The following is a 24,115-nucleotide window of genomic DNA, read 5'->3' on the forward strand; positions in this document are numbered from 1 at the left end:
CTACCCAGCTCATAGTCTTTTATAGGTGCCTTTGATATCCCTGTTTTGTTTTCCATCAACTTCAGTGGTTGTTGGCCCAGACACTAGGCGCAGTTAGGTCAGTTTATATGTGGTATTTATAACTAAAAAAAATCTTACACATAAGAGTAGAAAGACATGTATGTATGTGCTTAGACTTCTTTTTTATATTGTTTCTCTGTGTGCTCAACAGGAGGACGTTATCCTCACTTGGATCTTCAGCATATTTATGGAAGCCCCCAAGTCGCAGTTCCAGCATGAGCAGTTTAGTGAGCAATTATTTGCAGGTAAGAAAATTACAAATAAATATTTGTGTGGCATGGTAGATCTTTAATTAATGGCAGAGTTCCAGAGAGCTTGATAGCTTTATGGTGATCATAATGCTTCTAAGAGTAAATTATAAAAAGAGTTCTTTGTTAGAAGTAAATGAAATTGTCTAGTAGCTGATTCAGCTGAACATGCAAATCTTGTAGAGGAAAAAAATACATATATTCAGAAGACTGCCTACAGATAGGTATGTCTTCATTTATCTTTTGTGGAACCAAGCCTCTTTTCATTTGAGCTGTTATCTTGTATTGCTGTGAACCCAACATAACACCACTGTGCGTTAAAAACCTGAACTTGCTCTCATTGGAGCACAGCGTTTAAATGCATGTTTAATTCCTCTTAAACTTTGTGGTTTTCCCTTTCTGTTCATTTAGGCCCAAGAGTTTCCATCCAGCCCTGATGCAAATAACTCACTAAATGTTGAACACCTTGAGGGTTTTGAAGAGATGCGTGTAGAACTTGACCAGGCTGAGCTGAGGCAGAGGGAACTTCAAGATCGTATTCACCAGCTAGAAATGGAAAACCAGGAGCTCCAGGCAGCTGTCAGCCTTCAGAAAGAACAAGTACAGGTAGAAAAGGAAAAGAGCAATAACTACAGTGAGGAGAACTCCCGGCTGACAAAGATGATCACGGAGTTACAGAAGCAGTGTGAGGTCTCACACTCCACTCAGAGCACTGTTCATGACCTGCAGAAGTGCCTGCAGTCACTGGAACTGAATGCGGTGGAGCAGCAGAAGGAATATTCAACAAAGCTGGAGCAGCTGGTGACCAGCAAGGATGACTCTGCCTCAAAACTACAAGTTTTAAATCAGGAGCTGGAGGCCTCCAGGGCTTTGGTTGCCATGAAGGATCTTTGCATCAATGAGCTTAAAGCCAAGCTGAGTTCTACAGAACAGAACCTCAACCTCCTTGTAAAAGTTGATACTGCCTTGGAGGAAAAGGGACAGCAAGCCACAGCCCACTCTGACTCTGCCCTACAGATACGGGCACTGTTAGAGAAGCTTCAGGAGACAGAAAAGGAAAAGGCAGCTGTGCAAAGACTCAGTGATGGACAGGCCTCTCAGCTGAAAGCAGCAAAGGAGGAACTGCAGCTGAAAGAAGAGGCACAGAAAGAACTAGAATCCAGATACAATCGCCTTGCTGCTGACTCCAAAGAAGAGAGTGAAAAGCTTCTTGGGAGCCTGGAAACCATGGCAAAGGAAATGGATGCACTTCAGAAGGCCCTGACTCTGAAAGGAAAGGAGATGGCTGAGCTCCAGACCCAGGTAATGGGGTCACTGGCTCAGGTGGGGTCACTGGAAAAAAATCTTGAGGAAGCAAGGAAAGAAAAAGAGAAACTTGAGGAGGAGTATGGTAAGAGGGAAGGAGCACTGAAACAAGAAGCACAGTCACAAGCAGAACAACTTGAACTACAGGAGGGACGCTTAACAAAGGTGAGTCAGACTGTGCGTAGCCTTGAGGAGCAAAACCGGAAACTCTTATGTGAGAAGGAGCGTTTTAGCCAGAAAGTCAAGGAGCTGGAGGAGCAGATGGAGCAACGAAACTCTGCAGTGAGTGAAATGAGTGAGGAGAGCAAGAAACTAAAAGCAGAGAATGCAAGTTTGCAGCAGTCCAAGAAGAAGATGGAAGGGAAGCTGAAAAGTGTGGAAGCCTCTAAAGATTCTCTGGAAGCTGAAGTGGCCAGGCTGAGAGCCTCTGAGAAGCAGCTTCAGAGTGAGATAGGTGATGCCCTGGTGTCAGTTGATGAAAAAGAGAAGAAGCTCCGGGATGAGAACAAACAGCTAGATGAAGACTTGCAGAATGCCAGGAGGCAAAGCCAAATTCTGGAGGAGAAATTAGAGGCTCTGCACTCAGACTATGAAGAACTAAAGCAAAGAGAAGATACCACCAAGGAGTCTTATGCCTCACTTGAAGGGCAGCTGAAAAGTGCCAAACAGCATAGTTTACAGTTGGAAAAAAGCTTAGGCATCTTGATGGAAAGCAAAGAATCTCTCCAGTCACAGCTCACAGAGAAGGAAGTAGAACTGCAGGGCGTGGAGAGCCAGTGTGAGCAGCTAAGAGCAGAAGCTGAAAGACATAGGAAGAAAGCAGAGACTCTTGAGGCAGAAAAGCTCAGTGTTGAAAAGACATGCCTTCATCAGACAAAGTTTATTGAATCCCTCACATCAGAAAAGGAATCAGTGGAAAAACACCAACTACAGCAGGCAGCTTCTCTGGAGAAGGAGGCAAAAGAGCTGGCTTCCAGACTGACCATAAGTGAAGAGCAGTTGGAGGTCAACCGAGGTGAAGTATCTAGGCTGCAAGTAGAAGTCCTTGACCTGCGAGTCAAGCTTCAGCAGACTACTGATGAGAGAGAGCAGATGAGAGGTGAGCTGGCAATCACAGAGACTGTCTTGGGAGAGCAGAAGGCTCTTGTCCAGCAGCTGAAAGAGCAAAGTGAGTCACTCAACAGAAACCATGTGCAAGAACTGGTGCAATGTAAAGAAAGAGAAGAAGCGCTGAAAAAAAGTCAGGAGATGGCAGCCCATCAAAAAGCTGAGCTAGAAAATAATTTGATGAATCTGAAGGAAGAGCTGTCCAAGGTTAAGCAGTACTTGGAATTTGCTAGAATGGAAAATGAAGAAAACAAAGATCTCCTCCACAGGACCAACACAGATATGGCTGAACTTGGTATTCAGATTTGTGCCTTGACCTCTGAAAAGGTGAATGCAGAAGAGCAGTTAGCCCAGGCCACAGAAAGGCTTAAAGAGCTGGAAGAACTGACAGCAGAGCAACAGGCGAAGCTGAAGCTTGACATCTCTAATCTCAGACATGAGAACAAGAGCCTGCAAGAGAAATTAGAGGAGGCTCAGATATGTGCCTCAGCTGTCCCAAGCCTGCAATTGCAGCTGGAGACAGTAAAGAAACAGGCACAGAGTTTTCAAGAGACCAGCCAAGAAGAGCTGTCTGCAATTAAATTTCAAATGAGCACAGAGATTCTAAATTATCAGACAAAATTCAAGGTAAATTAATGTGATCATTATAACTGAGGGAGCTGAGCAGGCTTTCCCCTGCTTTACCATCTGCTGCAGCAATTACTGCATGAAATCCTAAGGTTTGTGTTGGTCAGGCTCTGAGACTAGCACGCAACTAGCCTTAACCTGGGAATGTGAAAATGTCTCTACATTCATGACCTAGGCCTATTTGAGGTCTTTTTGAGATGTCTAAGCATGGCCATCCAAGCACAGCAGAGAGGCCATGTGATATGGAAAAGCCAGCCAGTAATGGAGAGGGTGATGATTTCTTATGTAGGCACTGTCTTCTGTAACCATTTCCTCTGGTCACAGCTGTGATTTTTTTTTTTTTTTTTTTTTTCCCCCTTTTTTGGTAAGACCATTGCAAGACCTATTACCCACACCCATAACACTACTCCCTAAAACTGATTTTGATGAAAGCAAACTCAGACTGAGCCTAGATACTTTTGTAGTTAATTCCCTCATGTATTTTTGCTTTCAGCTGCTCAAGGTAGCAGTCAAGAAGATCAGTTTTGCTTTCAGAAAAACATGTCAGCCCTCTATATGTGAAACAGCATGCCTAAAGGCTGAAGATTTTATTGTTTCTTCTGCTATTCTGACATAGTGTCTAAGACTGGCAGTTGATCAGAATCTTATGCCACCAGTGGTATCTAGAAATCCCATGAGTTTGAGAAAATAGCATACATTCATTTATGTTTCATTTTCTTAAAAGTTTCTTAAATCTCAGTATGATTTGGGCTATCTCACTTTTTTAGAGACAACACATTTTGTAAGTTGGACCTCCTTTTTGATAAGAACTGGAATAGTACATAGCAAGTAACAGTAAAACACAGCTGGTCTGCCACCACACCAGAGAGTTTCCTTGAATCTGTCTCTAGCTGTCTTTCCTGAGCCTGACAGTGGTGCTGCGTTTATCCCATATGTGGCAGTAAGAGCACTTGTGATTCACAATTGGGAGTTTTGTAGGTGAAGGAATGGCCACTAGAGAAATACTAACTCCTGGCTCGATCTCTCTGCTAGGCTGTCAGCGAAGAGTGTGGAAAAGTAAGAGAGCAGCTTGAGGAGCAGAAGCGACAACAGCATGCTGCGGAGGAAGAGATTGCGGAGTTACAAGTAGGTGCTTGATCTGATTAAAAGACAGAGATGTTTGTGTCAGCAGGCATTAGTGTTACAACTGAGACATCAGGCAGCATTTCTAATCACTGGCTGTGAGTCTGAGAATGCCCTTGAGTAAATACAGGTGCTGCAGAGAAAATACTCAGCAGCTGAAAGTTAGCCGCTGAAACAGAGATTATGTAAAGCACAATGGCACTTAGGATTTGTCCTGCTTTGAAAGCTAGTCAGGTTTTATGAAGACCTGGCTATGTATACACTTCTTAAGTGGCAGTGCAGGTTTAAAAGGGGTCTGTCATAGGCCTTGCATGCCCACTGCACACAGCCGCATGTGTGGATTCAACTGGTTGCAGGCTGCAGGGGGCACTGAATCAGAGAATTAATCTGGCTGAGAAATAACCTAGCCAGAAAAAAATAGGATTTTTACAATGCATTTATCAAACAGTTGAGATAGGAAGGTCATACTGAGGTGTAAGGAATTCAGAAAGAAGAAAGTTAAGGTTATTGAACCTGGCCCTGCCTACTAGCAGAAATACATACTCCTTTAGATGCAGTTAGGTATGTCCCCTGAGGACTCTTGAGGTTGGCAGACTTCTCTGGAGAGGCTAACTTTGAAAGAATTTTTTGTTTCCGTTGTCCCTCATGTTCCATATAGCTTTAATAAACAACATTTTCCTCATTTAAATTTTTCTTTTGAAACTTTAGGTGGTGAAAAAATTTCTAGGCATATTCTTTTGCCATTATCTTTGAGAGATTTTCCTTGATAAGGAGGCAAAAATCTCAACTGACATGGACTACTAAGAATTACAGGCTTAATGCTATCTTACTTTAGAGTCTATCCCTTATTCAGTATGACAGAAGTAATCAATCACTAGTACAAAACTAATTAGTGTCGCTTATACAATAGTATTCTAATAGGTGCTTTGGCTTTAACATTCTTTTAGAGCATTGTTTAAGTGTCTTGGTAATTGTCCAATGCTTGGTAGGGTGTTTTTATGTAAGGAAATACAGTCATTTATTTCACTAGGCTGCGAACACAAGTTTGTCTAGAAAGCTGGATGAAGCAAGAGAACAGCTGTCTGAATCAGAATTTGCTCGACTACAGAAGGAAGAGGAGGTGACATCTCTGAGAGAACTCTTGGAAAGGTGGGAGTTTGTTTTTTTTACACAAGCTGTTAATTGTAAGCCAAGCAAGGGGCCAATAACCAGAGCTTATTGAAAATTGCTGTAGTTTATGAAGTAGCATGTACCATGGGGTTTATATAGGACAAATAGTGCATGGGCACTGACAGGGAGTATCAGATTGGCCACTTCACACGAGAAGTATGTAAATTGCACAGCAGGCATGAATGCAAGCTTTAGGTTTTATTGTATTGCTAATTTAGCTGGTGATATAAATTCATTGTATGTCTTCCTTTATGAAACTGAAAGACATTTTATAACCTCCTTTTACGTTATAGGTTAGTCACAAAATTAAAACACCAAGGTTGGGTCTTTTTTTTTTTTTTCATAAGGAATGGAAAATTTGCTCTTTTTGACAGTTTGTTTTTCTCTCCTCTCCATGAAGTTTCAGGGAATCAGTAAGAGTTTGAATGGGACCACAACCTGCATATCTTTGTTAGTTTTATTATCAGTTTTAATTATCTTAACTTGGGATGAGTTTCCAAGGTTTGTAATGTGGGCCTGTGTGGTACAGATTATCTGACAGTCTGAAATAGATCTTCACAAGACATGGGCTCGCACAGAGACTAATGAGTTAGCCAAAGCCTATGTATTTTTCCATTTTTTTTGTGCTGATATCATCTGTCTTGGTGGGAAGACTGATGATTCTTGATCTGTGCTGAAGGTTGTCAGTACAAAATCTAACTCATCAAAATATTTGAATTCAACTGCATTGGCTGAGTGAGTTCAGACCAGCTCAGCTCTTTGTGTTGTGTTGCTGTAGCATTTTTGATCCATTGCTAGGACTCACTGTACTGAAATTACCATATCGTCAAGCCAAGACTTACATTCTTGGAACCTTTCTGGGATGCTTCTTTCCACTGACTGTTCAGTGAACTCAGTTGTCTTAATATTTAGTTTTTGAATTGCATCTGTGTTAAAAGACATAGTGAGAAACCAGTTTGCTTCCCCTTTGTGAACAGGAAGGCTATGGAAGAGTATGCGTTAAATGGCCCTTTTGTGTGCAACCTGCAAACTTTGGGCAACCTATGGCCATAGGACTTTCCCCATTTCAGTTTGCAGCTGCTGCTGATCTTAGCTTCTAAGGACACTAATTTTGTTTCTAGTGTGGTAGCCGTCATAAACTTTGTTATAAGCAGGGCATCCCAAGAAATTGCTGACTGCAGACTGTATTCACCAGAGGATGGGTCTGCATGCACTTTCAGTGATGCAGAAAACTGCAGAGATTCTGGCTAGCTATAAAAAAACACCCACACTGAGAACAATTTCACTGAAACTACCTGTTTATCAGGGTGGAGGACCCCTTTCTTCTGTGGGGAGGACTTTAATGCACATGAGCTAAAAATAGTTCTTAATTGCCTTTATTTGATCAGGATCCAAAAAGAAGCTGATGAAGCAAAAGAGAAGGTCCTTGATTACAGTGAGAAGCTCAGCAAGGTGTCAGCAGACAAAGACAGCAGCGACCAGAAATTATTTGCTGAACTGGATGACCTGACGAGAACAAAACAGTTCCTCGAAGAACGATTGATAGAACTCATCAGGTTGGCATCAAGATAATCAGCAAGCAGAAATAAAAGTCATAGCATATGATGTTAAGGGATGCTGCCTAGGTGATTCAGTCTTGTATTCCTGAATTGAAGATACAGATAATGGCCAAGTTCATCAGCAGCTGATATTCTGCATTTGCATAATGCAGTCAAAAATACAACACCCAATATTATGTCCTCTATAATTTGCTGTCTGTTTTGCAAAAATATGTAGGTCTCTGAATGTCATCTATTTTTCTTCCCTGATTCACAAGAGCTTTGGTAGGTTTCTTGATCTATCTTTATTCCTGAAAGCTTCTCAAAAGTTACAGCAAAGCAATTTTATTGTGAAGCTTTTACCAGCGTTCAAATTAAAGATGGTTAACAGCAAACCAGCACTGATAATTTCTGTGTTTTTCTTTCTTTTAACTGTGTGTCTGCAGAGATAAAGATGCTTTGTGGCAAAAATCAGATGCTCTGGAGTTCCAGCAGAAGCTTAGTGCAGAGCAAAGGTGGCAGGGGGACACAGAGGTTAATCATTGTCTGGACTGCCAGAGAGAGTTCTCATGGATGGTGCGCCGACACCACTGCAGGTCAGTTTGCTGAACTCTGTTATGCTGTTCAAAAACAAAATTCAGTATGATCATTTACATGGATGAAATGCTTCTTAATATTCACGGTTCATTGGTGAAAATCATTGATACAGGACATTGTAGAGGCTGAAAGAACACATGAGCTCACAAGGGAGTAAGAGACATTAATAGGGAAAGGTCCCTTGACATGTATTAAGGCAAAGGTCTGGTTTGGGGAGTGTGTCAGTTTCTCATTTCTGGAAACAAAGATAATCGCACCCTACATAGTGTGTTTTTTTGAAGGACTGTGTTTTTAATGTATTTATTATGCAGTGCTCTGTGTATGCTGTATTCACTAAGATGGTTTTGCTAATGTGATAGAAGTATTCCAGAACAAATCCAACATAATGTGCAATTATAAATTTGGTTACTTACACTAGGTATGTTCAGAGATAATTACTGATTGCAGAGTAATCTTTTTTTAAAAAGTTAATATTAAATTACTGCCTATACAGTTAGCTTGCTTGGAGTTATTAGTTACCTGATCTAGATTTATTCACATATATTTAAGTGGATACATTTCAGGGTCTTAGTGATATACTTGGTTTGGCTCTTTACTGTTTTTTATCCTCATGACCTGATTCATCATGTAACATATGTAGTACAGGGTCTGTTTCGATTGTGTATGAACACGGGGAACATATGATGAGGATTAATGAATAGTGAAGTCATTTCTGGTAACAACTGCCAAATTACTCATTTCTATTAAAATCTGAGAAACCTTCTCATGTTTAAACCTACTAATGATTTAAAAGATTATGAAAACCAAACCCACTAAGACTTCATGAATAACAGTCATGCCTGTGGGTTGCTTTTCTGCATGAAAATCTTGTTAATTAAAAACTAGTTGATAGGTTTAATACTGAGAAACTGCAGAGTGGAGAGGGCAGGAGGGATGAACGTACATGTATGTGTCCAATATTGTTTTTTCTTCCCTGTCTGAAGTGGGGAGGGGTGACTGCTAAGTAGAGACATATAGATGTGTGATTACAGTCGTTACAATCAAAGAAGAGTTTTGCTCTGAGTATGACATTTGGCCCATGTAATATTATTAAGTACATTTCCTTTGTATGCACTTAATATATATTATTTATTTGTATTGCATATTTGTGGGTATTTTTTGATCTTTATATTTAAACACATACTTAATTTTTTATTAGTATTTTTAAAGTTTTTTTCTGTTTTCCCTATTTATTAAGGCAGAAAAGTATGAATGTGAATTTCTGTCCTGTGTTTGTCAAGAAAACTTGCTTCACCTCAGAAACCAGCACAGTTGGTATTATGAGAATAAGACCATTATGACAAAACCCCAAACTCTGTTACGTAGATATGTTCCACCTGTGTGTGTTATTATTCTAATACCTTTGGTTTCGAATCATTTCTAGAATGTGCGGTCGCATTTTCTGCTATTACTGCTGCAACAACTACATGGTGACAAAGCCTGGTGGAAAAAAGGAGCGTTGCTGCAGAGCTTGCTTTAATAAGCCTAGAGTAATTGTGGACAGCGCAGATGACTCTGGATCCAGTGCCAACCAGGAAGGATCACCAGCTTCCTTGGAATCACCTGTGTCACTATCTGAGAGGGCTTTTGGTTAGTGTATTGTTTGCATGCTGTGGAGAAATAAGTATGGTTCTTAGACATTCTCCAAGAAACCACATGGTCACCTCCTGCTCCAAGGACTTGCATGTTCATGGAGTGTTTTCAGGGTGGGACAGGTCCCATCTTTGATTGGTATTGGCAGAAATTTTCATGTATATTAGATTAGTGTCGGTCAACCTGAGGTTTTCAGTTGGTTCTACTAGTTACCTAATACTCCTGTAAAGGTAGAGGAATGGCCCAATCTTCCCTCTTAAGGGTTTTGCTTGTTTGTTTTCCAGCAGCTAGCTAATATTGTTTATGTTTCTTTTCATGTCCTGTTATGCCACAGTTGCAAGTGAAGCCTCTAAACCACCTGATGATGCAGCATTTGATATAATCACTGATGAAGAGCTGTGCCAAGTACAGGAATCAGACTCTCTCCACAATGAAAGTCAGATGGAGGGAGAGCCTCTGGATCAAAGTGTGACAGATCTGTGAGTAACCACTGCCTCATGGAGAAGGCACTCTCTGGGGTTTTGTTTAGAGTAGATTTTGGGGGACTTTTTCCATTCAGTGGGGATAGCCAGCCTCTGCAGAAAGAGAAGACACTTCTTTTCCCAGCCACATGTTCAGTAGACAAACACAAAATAATTTGGGCCTATTTGCAGAGTCAGCATCAAATCTAGTAAATCCAAACAGCTCCATCCTCTCCCTCCATCTCCTTCACCACAGCACAGAGGAGTAGTCCCAGTTTTGAGCTGTCATCAGGCCAGCTGTCACCGTTAAAATCAGTTTTCAGGGCACACTCGATCACTGGTCATTCACACTTAACTTATAATAGGAGCTAAGCAATACTCTGTCACTCACCATTACCTGATATTAAGAGAACAAAGAGGTGGGGAAAAGATACAGAAAGATGTGCTCTGTTTATGACAGGCTTTATTGAACTGAATGTGAAATAACTGGTCTGTGTCTGTAGGATTCCTTACTAATTTAAAAACGCTAGCTTACAGAAAAGAAGAATAGGAATTGTGTAACTACATCTGACACAAGTTTGTTCTTTTTTCTTAAGAAAATGAGAATGAATGCAGATTTCAGTCATTTTTTTACATCTATTTCTACATAAATTACCAGTGAAGAGGATCTAAGGCCATCTGAATATCTGAGCACTTGGTTTGAAAATTATGTTGTAGTATAGTTTAATGTATATCCATATTCATACAAAATCTTTTTTTACTGTTGTCCAAATATTTTCAAATATTTTCCAAAAATTCTGTTCTGTTCAAAAAAAAATTTATATATTTGAGAAGAAAAAAAAAAGGAGCAATTTCACCTAAATTCTGTACTTGCTTTTCTTCTGAGCAGAAAATAAGCGCGATAAATCGAAATGCTAAACTAAAAATAGCCACAGAGTAACCAGCCTATTGCTGAGAAAGCAGACATAGACTCTTTTGCCCTCAGCAGACCCATTTCCGGCATAAACCACAGTGACTTGCAATTTGATTAGAAGGCAGACTACAGACTTGTTTATTTGGAAAAAAACCTTTTTGAAATTCTACATCTTTGTTTCTTGGTAAATAAGTTCTGTGTATTCTGTCTCCTTTGTATACTGTTGACACTGACAGTGTATTCATGTTTATCATGCATCGGGCAGACATGAATGAACTGAGCTTCACAATGCTTTTGTGAAGTTAGTATTGCCTTTGTTTTACAAAGGGAAAATTTGCAGTGAGGGATGTTTGTTTATTTTAAGAAAAAAAAAAAGTGTAATGTGCTACTACTTTGGATTCATGCTGTCTGCAGAGGAGATATCACAGGTGAGTTAGCTCTGGAGAACACAACCAGGAGAAAAGAAATAAGTGTGCATCACTGCATTTTTTTGAATTTGGGATTGGGCTAGATCCATCTTGTCCCACAGTGTATTCAAGCTGGAAGGAAGGGTTGCCACTAACAGTGGAATGCTGTTCTTCAGGGATGCCCATGCAACATCCTACTTGTGCCATGTAAACTTAAAGGCTTTCCATCTCCCCTTGTTCATAGATTATAGGCAGGAAAGCCAGGAAATGGTGTTTTATCCTCTGTTGCTCTTAGTTCATCAGTTTTATGAGCAGCAGGGAGAGTCCTGCTATGGTCATACTTTGAGCTTGAGACACACTTTGCAAAGAATGCAGACCATACCTGCCGTTCCCGATGGCACTTATAATGTTTGAAAGGTCTCACTTAGCCTGAACACTGGCGAGGAGAACAGCCTTCTTACACTGTGGATGAATTGAGCATCTGGTGTTGAGTGTGTGGTTTTGTGTAATAGGAGAGATCTAGAAATGGTACATGAGTCAGATGGTGGTGTGGCACCTGTGGTACGTGTTGAAGAAAAAAAGCAAAAGACAGTGTTGATTATGACAGCACAGACGTTTTCTCACTTGTTTCTGTGGTGAGGAGTGTATGTGCACCCAAAGCCTGAGTGTATCTTAGCAGACGAGCAGATAATGCAGCATTTAATACCATGAGTGTTTGAGGGTAAACATGACAGAGCCACTGTATTGAGCATGAGCAAAGGTTCCTCTAACCCTCTGTCAAGTCTTTGACAGCAGCCCGTAGTGGGTGTACTGATAATTTCCCAATGTGTTTTCTTCCACCTTCCAAGGATCTGCAGTGCAGGGACTTTCTGACCTGCTGGTTTCACTGCTGCAGATTGTTTGGCCATTCTGGACTGGCAGACCACCTTGACTTCGTATAGACCTTTGATCTCTTTTTTTGAAAGTGCCCAACTAAATGTGGCCTGATTCTTCTGTGGAGACTTCAGGGAGTCTTGAAGTATAAATAATAGTCCACTGGCATCCCAATGATGTTCTCTTTGAATGAAATTGAATATATGGGGTAGAATTTACTTCGATATTGTACCTGGGGAAGACAAAAAGGGTCCAAGATTGTGCTTGCTAGATGCATGCCTGAGAAGTGCATACAAATAAGAAAGTTTTCAGGCCAGACTTCTTTACTGAGATTCTGCTGAAAATAGTCCAAGCTATTCGTTTTTTTTTCCAGAGATTTGATTTCCAGAGATTCACTGCAGCTCTGAAAGGGAGGGGAGACGAGCAGCCAAGAGAGGGAAGAGAAGGGAGGCTGACTGGTCCAAATAGGGAGATCTGCAATAGGCATGCTGTGTTGACATAGCTTTTTAAGGCCTGACTCTGCCCAAGTGTCTGGCTATGATTTTCACACTGACCTTTCCTTATTCTGGGTATGAGTTCTCGTTGGACTGAAAATAAGAGTGTGTGCTCAAAGCAGTGAATTATCTTAAAGGACATTTTTTTTTCTATTTGTCCCCCTTTTGGTGTCTGCTGTATTGTTATTCTGTTTTTCACTTGTTATCTTCACTTAACCTTTCCACTGTAGTTCTTTCCTTGGAGAGACATGAAATGATTACAATGACATTACTTCATAACAGCAAATTTTGAGAGATTGCCTTTATTGGTACAGGTCAGTTGAGAAACAAAACTCATCTTGGTCATGAGCTGCACAGGTGTGTGGCAAGGTAAGATAGATGCTGTCATAACTCTGGCTGACCTTGGAGCAGCTCTTTCCTAAAGGTTAAGGTTAAGCAGCAGTCACTTCATGCTTTCAGGTCTGCTATGTGAGTTTGGAGAAACCTGGTTGAAATCCTAATGTAAGAAGCTGACGTAAGTTGTGTAATTGCAGTACATCCTTCTACTTCAAGGCTCAAGGGTTCTCTTTTGAAGTGTTGCATTTTTAAGCTTTTATTTCTAAAGCATTCTCATTTGCAGATTGTGTTCTAAAACAAAGGTCAGGGTATTGCATAGCACTGGGTCAAAGTGCCCAGGGTAGACCAGTGCATTTCCATTTTAACATATTGTAGAAATTACGTGCCTGCAATAAATGTTGCAGCAGCAGAATCAACATCATAAACAACAGAAGTGTTAAAAAAAAATAATATTCCACTACCTTGGTACAGAAACAAAGAGTTTATTCACACCTTGGTACTGCTTTTGGTAGAAAGGATATCTCAGCTTGTCTGTGCTGTGGTTGCTTTGGTTTGGATTCTTTTTTTCTTGATGATGCATTGCACTCTTTCCTGACCTACTTACAACTCACATGGCCAGGCAGGGTGCCAGTATAGCCAAAAAGGGGAACTGCATGTGGTCTGAAGCATTTGCTTAGAACCAGCCGGGAGAGGAGTGGGGACAGGAGCACTGCTGGCAAAGCCTGCCTGCAGCTGTGTGTTGGGATAGCAGCTTTACTTGCCACACAGATGTGAAAGCACAGCATGGTCCGTCCTAGCTTTGCTTTTAAGGATGTTGCACCATTTCACTATGGGAGAAACAAGAGAGATTGTATAGTAAGGAAGGGATTGCCAAAGCAGCTGCTTTATAAGGGGAAAAAGTGATACGGACACAATGGTGCTGATAAGGGTCAGGTACCACTGAGCTTCAATGATCTGGTAGGAAGGACTGAGTGTTAATGAGGAGAAAAGCAACATCCAGAGTGAGCATGGTTATTGCAAGAATGGTTTGAAAGAGGTTAAAACTGTTTTACAAAGCTGTAATGCAAAGGACTTCCAGCCTTTGGGCCAGACCCAACCCTGTCTTCATCACAGGCAGCCCACAGCTGCATAAAGCCCTCGCTCTGATCCTCTCCAACATCCCTTCTTTCTTTTCCCTATTCCAGTCTTCACCCTCTTCTGCTATTCTCTGCAAGAGCTTTTCCATGCTGTCTGCCACAACCTGCACTACCCCCTGCGCACCTTTTTGCCTCCCACTGGGAAGTGAAAAGGCCAGAGGTGGAAAGGAGGGACTGCAGAAACAAGGAAGGAGAACAACTAAGGAATCCAGAGTTTCATGGCAAAGGAACTTGCGTGCCAAGAGAATGCCAGGAAAAACAGGCTGGGAAGATGTCATGGTGCAGAGAATGTGTGGAAGTTAGGGTGTGAGAGTTTGTGCCTAAGGAAGCACTGCTCAGTGTAGAGTCCGGTATGATATCCCTTGTGTTGACAGGAGGTCTAGTCATCTGGCAATATGAGCTCTGTTATCAGAAGTAAGATACAAAGATATATATATATATAGGACATTCAGACCATGAACCTAATATTAGATAGAAGACAGATGAAAATACTGCTTTATTACAGAAATTGTAGGTGAACACTAAAGGACTGTCTGTGAAGACCTTCTCCCAGATAGAAAATACAAAAAAACCCCACAAAAAAACCCAAACACACATGAAACCCAGCATGAAGATTGAAATATCTATGTTTTTAATCTAGCAATTCTCATGAAATGAATGAGCTGAACTAAAATCTATAATATCTTTGAAATAAAGCTCATAAATGCTTTTTGCTGGTCTCAGACCAGCCAGGATCGGGGCAATGCGCTGAATCATGACAAACTCACTCAAGTTTGTTGAAGGCGGAGCATTGCCAAGAGAAAATGCCACTGCGCTGTCTGCAAGCTCCCAGTTTATTGCCACTTGTTTACATAGGTTTGTTTTTACTTCTATATCCTGCCGACCTTCAGGTTTCTCACCATGCTCTGCAGGTGTTTCTTCCTGCTGTTTCTCACACTCACAACATGGTGTTCCGTAATGTTGCTTCAGTTATCCACAATCATTCTTCTACCCGCAAGGTCAGTTTACATTTTGCTAACTACCAATTTTTCATTCCCACAGCTTTTGTTAACAAACACCTTTCATGGAAAACCAACAGGCCAGAGGTTTGGTTAATGTCTCCAGACCGTCTGGAGTCATGAAGTCCAAGTTAGTTTTATGTCATAAAGAACAGAGTTTTGTCTCATTGTTTCTTATACCTTTTGAAGATCTGCACAGTTAATTCAGTTACCAGCTTTGTCTTAGAATCAGCTTTGACCAGGAAAAGCAGGAAACACTGAAGTCTCAAGATTAAGATAGGTTCCTAAAGCCAATCACAATGTTTTTACTAATGGGATTTTATTTCCTCTTTCATGCAGGCTACCTACCTCAGTATTTACAAAACAAAACAAAACAAAAGCTGTAAATAGTTGCCAGATTTTCTAGGCAGTGTCACAGTAGGTACATGCTTGTTACATCTGCATTATTTGGGGCAGTAAAAGTTCTAGAGCCCTCCTCTTCAGTGTTTTGCCATGATTTAGTCATAACTTGCCATTTGATGCATCTTGAATTTTTAATAATTTTCTGTAAGTTCCTTCTGAATTTCACCCCCATGAAGAAATACAGAACAGGGTTAAGACAGCCATGGAAATAAGCAAGAGCTTCTGTTACAATGATTGCATATTCAAAGCTGCTGTTCAAGTTAAAGCTCCAGTCTATGATCTTTATCAGTCTCAAGAAAGTATAGGGTGACTGAGTAAGAATAAATACGACAACTACAGAAAATATTTTTGTTAGAGATTTGTTCTTTTGAAAACTTCTTGCATGCAGTAAGGTTCTAATAATTAGTGAGTAGCAAATGGTCATGGCTAGCATGGGAATAAAATAGCCAAGGGTCACTTGGATCACTTCAAGAACCATCTCTGTGTGATGGTTTGGGTATTCTTCCTGACATATTGCCTTATCAATACTAAACACCTCACTAAAAATAAACTGCGGTGTGGCAAATGCTAGTGATATCACCCAGATCAAGACACAGATTAATTTCCCCCATGTCATTCGTTTGGTTTGACACATATGTGCTTTGGTGGCGAAAGTAATAGCAATAAGCCGGTCAATGGTGATAGACGTTAGAGTTAACATTGAAGTGTACAGGTTCAGAGTATACAGGCCCCGTATAATACGACATGTCACAGTGCCAAAAGACCAGTCCTGAGCAGCAGAATATGCCCAGAATGGCAGCGTCCAAAGGAAGACCCAGTCAGCTATAGCCAAGTTCAGCAAAAATACATCTGTCAGCATCTTCAGTTTCTCATAGAAAACTAGTATGACAAAGACCAGTGCGTTTCCTGCTAGCCCAAGGATGAAAACAGCCGAGTACATACAGGGCAGGAAGACTTTTGTAAATATGTGAAAATTCTCACTTCCATTTTCGTTGGCATCAATCATGGAGAAGTTATAGTAAAAGTTGGCAACATCTGTGGTTGCCATGTTGCCTTCTAAATTTTTAAAGGCAGCCTGTAAGGAGACACATTGAGATTTTTTTAGTCAGCAAATAATTAAATCCTAATGCATCCAGGAGACAGACAAAATCCTAAGTGCTATCAGATAAGAGTTGTAGTAAAGCATCCATGACAGGAAAAAACGAATATATTTATTTGCCAAAGAGGATTGTCTTGACAGTTAAGACCCAAACACAACAGCTGGTGGATTTAAATACATCATCTGTTCCTAGATGTATACTAATGGGGACTCAGAAGCGTAAGACAATTACAAAGAGGTTTCTGGAAACAGAATATGGATTAAGCTTTCAAATACATCAGTGGTTTAAGTGTTTAGATCAAAGGTTTCTGGGGAAGCTCATGAGAGAAGCAGAATTTGTTTTGCCAAATTCAGCCTTTAGGCTCAGGTTGCAGGCTCTAAGCGTCAGAGTCGTTTGGCTTGGGTTGGACCTGTCTCCAAAAGTAGGATTTGACTCTGAGTGAGCAAGTGGTTTAGAGCTTGCGGTTCAGTTCAGCCTTAGCTCAGTGTTTAGATGCTAGTCAGATTGTCAGATGGTGGCACTTCTTCGTTTCCAGTAAGTCACTTGAAGGGGAAAGATGGAGGATTTTTATTTGTATCTCTTCCCCATTTGTTTTTGGTTAATCTGTTTCAAACATCTGTATTATTGTCAGAGAGAGGAGTGACAACCACTCCTCTGTCAACCCCCCTCTATGACACCCCTTCCCAAGAGCTGATGCAGTATCAGGTCTCCATGGCAAGGGTCTGTTTTCTGTCAGGACTGTCACTAGCACGAGAGGAACATCTGTAACAGTAATAATCAGATTTGAAAGGTAGGTGTTTGCCTTGTAAAGAAAATCTTTCGTGAGACAGGTTAATGAGGTTTTCAAAGATTTAGCATAAAGTTAAATGTCCTCTCTCTTGAGCTACAAAGAACGTGTTTCTGTGAGACTAATCCTACTACAAGATATTACTCAGCATAAGATTAGCAGAATTCACCTCTGAATCATTCAGACTGGCAGAAAGGCCTCGCCTGTGTGAGTTATAACTTGCAGCAGATTGAACGTTACCCGAAAAAGTAGTTTCCATGGGGCCAAGAAGCAGAGCTAGTGCAGTCTCTTACTCACCAGAGAAGTACTATAAAACTGTGTGCCCCTTTGAAAAGTTACTGGCTCTTTATAAAATAGTTTATGTTTCAGCTCAAATGGAGGCTAAGCACAGGATGAAGATAGCTAGCAAAATAAGTTAGGCCTAACAACATCAAGGCAAAGTATGCTGAAACAAATGGAAGCGTGGTGTTTTATTTTACGTACTCTTTGCAACAGCAGTCAGCTGATGTTTCTTGCCTCCTTCTTGTAAAGGAAAGATGTTTTTCTCTAAACTGAAACAAAGTCATCACCAGGTACTCAGTTATGTATTTTGACAACGTAACATTATATTAGTAGCCTTACTAAAACAGTACAGTTCTTTCTGGTGTCCAAGCTTACTGGAAATTAGCCTTTAGGAGAGTCTTATTGACTCTTTTAAAAGTAGAATTTTTAATACCCACTTTTAATCCATAATAATTTTTTCCCATAATAAGATACAGAATTTGCTCTCAGGACAGACCAAAATATTTTAACTAGCTTTTTTCCTGTTCAAATTCAGGCAGTAATACCTTAATTTGGTTTTGATGAAAACAAATGGGAGTTTTACTATAGATTTCATATAGAAGCCAAGCTAGGATAATTGTTGAACTCCAACTGTGAAGAATTTTTTTACATACAAATAGCAGGCACTGGCTTCTGATATTCTTGTCTCCCCCGCATGCTGATATGAGAGATCTGCATATCAATGGAGAACAGAATGCTGCAGAAGAGATCTTTCTTGCCAGGTACAGAAAATTTTTTTAGAGATTACCCGAGTTAAAAAATGTTTTTAATATATCATGCACTTTACATTTCTCAGTTAGCTAGGCTCCTAAACTCTGAATTTATGGATTGTGTTGTAGGAAAGAGATGAGGTGACTGACACCATCAGATAGCAAAGGGTTAATGGGAGTCCTTGAAAGTGACCTTTCAACTGATGCTCTAGAAATTTATCTTTCTTTTCCTTTTTTCTCTTGCCTGAATATATAGCCATTTAAGTTTCTTCTTAGTTTGACAGCAGGAGAAATGAGTCTTAAATGCCTGACTGAATACAAACCCCTCTGCAAAAAAAAAAAAAAAAAAAAAGAGGGGGAAAAAAAAAGAGGAGAAAAAAAAAAAAAAAGAGAAAAAAGTCCTACATGCATAAAAGTAGGCTAACGTTACAGAACTGCACACTCATTTTTGAGGCAAAGTCAGGTGTGGAAGTTTATAGCCTTTTTTTTTTTTTCTTTTTTATGCTGGAAAGCAAAAAGGATCTGAGAAAGACTTGCTAAAGCTGAAAATTTTTTAATCCCGATTGTTGTGTTCCAGACAAGCTGAAGTTACAATTTAGAGTTGTTTAAGAAGGCTTTCTTAAAGGCTGATGCTGTATTATAAGGCTGAACAGGTTTTGGATCAGCTGACCACCTCTGCCAAATGTTTTCAATCTTTGCTACTGAAAATGTACTTCAAGTGTGTATAACCTGATATGGAAGTTAAAAACATAGGGGTAGAGCCTTATCTTCTGCAGACCAACCTCTCCAGTCCATTGAAATACAGACCAGTAACCTTTTACCTTTTTTTTTTTTTTTTTTTCCTGCCAGTGGATGGTAAATTTTAAGTCCATCAATTTCCTTTAAAAATATTTTCATTCATTCATGATACATTTTTATTATGTTACCTGATACGTTTCTATCCAGAAGCTCTTGAAGTATCCTGCTTGTTACTCACACATCTAAGTTAGAATCCACATTGTGTGTTGTCTCAAACTTGAGAGTTGTTACACCTTGTCGGACTGTTTGTTCATGGAGTTATTCCAGCTTTCCGCTAAAGGAAAGAACAGTAGTCATCTTTCTACCTGAAGTGAGATAGTGGGAAAGCATTTTGTTTGTTAGGGAGGGAGGGAGGAGGAAGAAGATTCCCTGGTCGGAACAGTGAGCAGGATAAGTTTATTTGCAGGTAAGCATTGTTACAGTTTGTATGTAGGTTCTAGAAAAGTTCAGAAGTTTAATAGAAGCTTAAATTGGATAGAAACACCATCACAGGTGGAAAAGTGAGCTAGAGAGAGCCACTCAGTGTCCAGTGTGTTTGCACAGGATTTGCTTTGAGGTCTGGTTCTGTTACAACTATCAGATTGATGAAATGGAAATGCAAGCAAGTAATGGAGAGTCAGAACATGCTGTTCTGGTTTGTTGCAGCATAAATAGTTTTCCTCCTGTCACCAGAAGAATGCTGCTTATCATCTCCACGACTCTGGGAACTGGGTATCCCAGAAGCAGGTCATCTCAATGTTACAAGCTTTTTTCCCCATTTGGTGCCATGGTCTGATTTCTGTTACGGTGATCAGCTATCCTGCTTTAGTAGCTGCACCTGAAAAGCAGGGTGTAACAAGCAGTAATAATGATCCTGCCAGCTGTTTATTTCTGTTGTCTCAGGGTTCCAAACAGAAAATCCAAGATCAGTCTTTTAAAGATAACTCTAAATAAAAAGTAATTTTAGCATATAATAATAAACAGCATATTTTGCCATCATTATAAATACAGACTATAAACAGAAAAATGGTAAATAATGCTCATAAACCAACCTCATTAGAAAAGGTTTTGAGATTGTAATCAGAAGAGGGGAAATTATCTTGAGATTTGTATTTGTTTGAAGAGATGAGAGGTTTTCAAGCACATACCAGTTGGGAAAACAGATTCTGGAGCATAAATGGAAAGGAGATAATTAGCATATGTCTTCTGAGAAAAAGATACCAAAAAAATTTCTCTGAAGGCCTTTTTCAAAGCCTAATAAGTGTAAACCAAAGAGCTACTGCAATAACAAGGCATCAAAGAAGATTTAATAACAAAACCAGTATCTTTAGCTGTGTGAATAAAACCCCACCCTTTCTCTTAAATTTTGCGAGTCAAAATGGAGGATACCCATGATACTAACAAAATCTTTCAAGTTTTAATATTTCTAAATGTTAAAGCTTCTTTTTTGTATTTTTAAACTGTCGAGCTATTCACCTGAAGTCAAGAAAATATTCACTTACTAGACATGTCACATCTTGGGGGAGCGCAGTCATCTTATCTTTCAGAGGAAATGTGAAAGCAGCAGTTTGCTGTATTTATCAGTTCTGAAGCCTGTGATGCTGCCTCACAGCTTTTGTAGTTGCTGTTGACCAAAGCAACGTGATGTGAAGTTACTCTTTTTGATTTGATTCTTGAGTGATACTACTACAGATAATAATAGTATGGACAAGCTGTGCTCTCAAGATTGAGTTCAAATTCACTTACATGTGGCCATTTGTCTGAAATGTCCAGAATAAAATTGATTTTTCAAAAATTATTTCCAGAATTAAAACAATCTGTATTTATCATTTAACTTAACTATGCATGCATATTTTGTGACAATACTGGATTTTCAAATTCCTTCTAGTTCTTTTTTTTTTTCTGGAGCAAAAATATTCCAGTGACAGTTTTCTCTCAGATTTTTTTGTCCATCTGAGATGAGCTAGAAATGGCTGGAAAGATTGTGTTGGTGACCATCCCCAAGTGAGGTTTTTACCTTTAATGCAATCTCAACCCTAATTAAAGTTGGTGTGTATGCTAAATTTTCTTTTAGAGTCAATGAAAGAAGGTGGGAGAGCCTCTATACATTTACAGGGGAGCCAGATGGGGGCTACCCAGTGCAGGAGTGACTGTTTTCACTCGAAGCAAAGGCAGGGGTGGGAATTGACTTAAAGCCTATGAATACAAGATCTGAGAGAGAAATAGTTGAGACAGCTCTTGGGAGGGTGCAGGGAAGTGGAGGTGCCTGGGTGGCACTGCTCAATGAAGGTGCCTGGGTGGCACTGCTCAATGAAGTGATACTCTGCTGTTGCTTGTTCTGACTGTAATTAAGGACATCTTTTGTGCACTCCTTGTGATTAAACTACATGCCTGGCCACTACCACATCTCAGCGTGAGCTGTAGCTTTCATTTAACCTTTTCTGTGGTATTCCTTCATAGCAGGAGCCCAGTACCTGTACATCCCATAAAGCAATGTGCTGCATGCAGTGTACACAACCTTTCAGGTGGTTTCCTAGCTGTATTTATCAGGTATGCTCACTTCCCTAGTGAGCCTCGCTGCTCTTGGTAGCCTTTGGAGACTCACCTTCAGGAGTGGTGATTAGTGTAGAAAAGTAATAGCCTTACTCATGGATTTTGCAAGAGAGGGAGGCAGTATTCAGAGAAACTAGCTGTGCAGTTAGATCTTTGCAGCAGTCTGTGGTACAGTAGCGGGAGTGCTTCTGGGACTCTTCTGTACCTCTGAGTACTTGAATTCGGTACCTGCAAATGTGTATAAAAAACCCACATGAAATCTGACATAACCCTACTTGCGCAAGAAATGCAAGGCCTTGTCATGTTCTTTAAAATTTGGTTCTCCCTTGTGCTTCATTGCATGTGGTAGCGATTCCTCTGTCTCTGTGAAACAAACCTACAGCAAGGTGCTAAATATTTACAAACTGTTCCTGTCATACAGATGACCAATAGGTTGCAACAGCCACCTGCTTTTAGCAGTTATTTTCCGATGCAGAATAGGGCATGAGGATGATAAATCAGTGGCTAAGCTATGTGGTAGCATATGTACCCTAAAATGGTGTGAATGTCTGCCTTGAGAAAAGAGAAATTTCCCACCATGCTGCAGAAGGCCAGCAATTAGCCCCTTCTGCCAGTGAGGCCCATTTAAATTCCTTAAAACCAGAAAGTGTTGAGTTGCTTTTGAGCTGTCTTAAGGAGAGCTCATCTGAGCCAGTCTTGTCAGCCTAGTTCACAGTGACCTCCTCAGTCAGCCTCCTCAGTCAGCCTTCCCATTGAGACCAGTACCCTCCTGACATCCATTTGCCCTTATCCATACATGAGTTACCATGGGATCACTTCTGTGTAACTTCTAATACACCCTTTACCAGAGAAGTCTGCAGTATCAGTGGTATTCAACCCTTTATCATGCATTCAGGATCAAAAGAAACTCAGAGATACTTTATTTTAGCTTGCTAGCCTAACTGTAATTTGATCTGTTTCCTCCTTTGTTTCATAAACTGTGTTTCCATAAAATATTTTTTGACAGCCTGCTCGAAGAGGCTCTCTCTGGTATAGGAATAGCTGCCACTGTGTGTGTCTGCATACATGTAGTTTTGTAAGACTGGATAACTTTCCTTGGTTTGCCTGTGGTATACCTATTCTAGCATGACTGAATTATCACTGTGACCTAGGAATTATGGTAAGAATAGAGCCAGGGAGAGGGCTGAGAGACTAGTTGATATTCCTGGATGGGTCAGTGTGAAGAATACTTATTGTATAGTCCTGAAGCCCCCTGTGTACAAAAACCCCACCAGCTGCAAGAAATCTGCAGGCTCCTGGGATGGAGCAGCCTCTGAAGAGGTACAGGCTGGGCTCTGCAGGCTGGGCAGCAGCTCTGCTGAAAGGCCCTTGGGGGATAGTGGTGTAAACCCAAGCCAGAAACAGCCTCTGCTTATTACTCTTCTATAATTCTGCCTCGGTTTCCCTGTAATAGCCTCCAAAGAACTGTGCAAGGAGAAAACTCCAAGGTATATAAGAAAAAGACAGCTCATTTTTGGGAGCAAATACCTCACAACTGAAAAATCTGGGGTTACCCATACAGCTTTAGGATCTTTGGGGCAGCGCCTTGCCAGTATTTCTAATGTTGATTCCAATAGTCATCTCTTTGCTGCCTCCTGCTGGGGAGGGGACTTGAAAGCACCTGGTAATCCTAAATGGTTTATTTTGAAATCTGTTTGAACTTCTTGCAAATGCAGCATTTGACTGACGACTGAAAGCTGTCTTAATTTCAGAGCCTTTCCCAAACCCCTTCCATATCACAGTACTAAAAAACATCTCAAAAAATTTTGCATGTTGTCCCTTGGAGCACAGAAATATCCCTTTGTCATGATTGTTTCCCTAGCTTGCTTTCTCTGTATGTAGCAGTTGCCTCTGGTCTTACAGATAAAGTGTAACCAATTTTAAGGCAGGGGAGTCCTTTTAGGTTCATAGGGTTTTTTTCATACAGGATCTTGCATAGTTAAATTGTACTTTTTTTTTTTTTTTTTCCGAGAAATGGCTGGGATTTCCTATGTATACAGGTCACCCACAGCATAGGGGTGGATCTTCATGTCCATCCATTTATTTTGTTTTCATCAGCTGTCTGCAAGATGCTTTCCCATCCCTACATATGTCAGGGTTTGCCCATGACCCTTCCATCCCCTTCCCACCCATACGCATTCCTTCATGAAAGATACTGTCTTGCACCCTGTTAAAAACTCAGTGAGCTCTGTATCTCCCAATGCTCCATCCCGAATCATGCCTCTCTTCTTGCCCATGCTAAGGGCTGTCTGTGCATCCTTTCCTTCGATTCTTCACTATCCTCTTTCTTCTTTCTCTTTGTTGGGCTGGACAGGAAGGTTGATAACTGTGTTAGGGTGCCTGGGTTGTGTCTGACCTGCTAGGTAACAGCAGGCCCAGGAAATCACTGGTGCACTTCAACC

The 24,115-nt window shown here is 40.5% G+C and overlaps 2 protein-coding genes across 2 annotated transcripts in view; one reads left to right on the top strand and one right to left on the bottom strand.

Moving 5' to 3' along the window:
• The window catches only part of FYCO1 (FYVE and coiled-coil domain autophagy adaptor 1), a 53,036-nt gene that overhangs the window by 18,017 nt on the left and 10,904 nt on the right, over positions 1 to 24,115 (top strand). The window contains exons 7-14 of the mRNA XM_074900661.1: positions 212 to 305; positions 720 to 3,347; positions 4,380 to 4,472; positions 5,500 to 5,618; positions 7,028 to 7,195; positions 7,624 to 7,773; positions 9,198 to 9,403; positions 9,741 to 9,885. Of these exons, the coding sequence (XP_074756762.1) occupies positions 212 to 305; positions 720 to 3,347; positions 4,380 to 4,472; positions 5,500 to 5,618; positions 7,028 to 7,195; positions 7,624 to 7,773; positions 9,198 to 9,403; positions 9,741 to 9,885 (3,603 nt within the window). The remainder of the gene's footprint in view (positions 1 to 211; positions 306 to 719; positions 3,348 to 4,379; positions 4,473 to 5,499; positions 5,619 to 7,027; positions 7,196 to 7,623; positions 7,774 to 9,197; positions 9,404 to 9,740; positions 9,886 to 24,115) is intronic.
• On the bottom strand, positions 15,437 to 16,465 carry CXCR6 (C-X-C motif chemokine receptor 6). The gene has a single exon (XM_074898126.1). The coding sequence runs from the start codon at positions 16,430 to 16,432 to the stop codon at positions 15,437 to 15,439; it is 996 nt and encodes a 331-aa protein (XP_074754227.1). The 5' UTR covers positions 16,433 to 16,465.

The sequence above is a fragment of the Athene noctua genome, chromosome 2, assembly GCF_965140245.1.
Source record: "Athene noctua chromosome 2, bAthNoc1.hap1.1, whole genome shotgun sequence".
NCBI classification, from domain to species: domain Eukaryota; kingdom Metazoa; phylum Chordata; class Aves; order Strigiformes; family Strigidae; genus Athene; species Athene noctua.

Bases quoted from the DNA above. Each gene is read 5' to 3' on its own strand.
- CXCR6 (XM_074898126.1), bottom strand. From the start codon at position 16,432: ATGATTGATGCCAACGAAAATGGAAGTGAGAATTTTCACATATTTACA.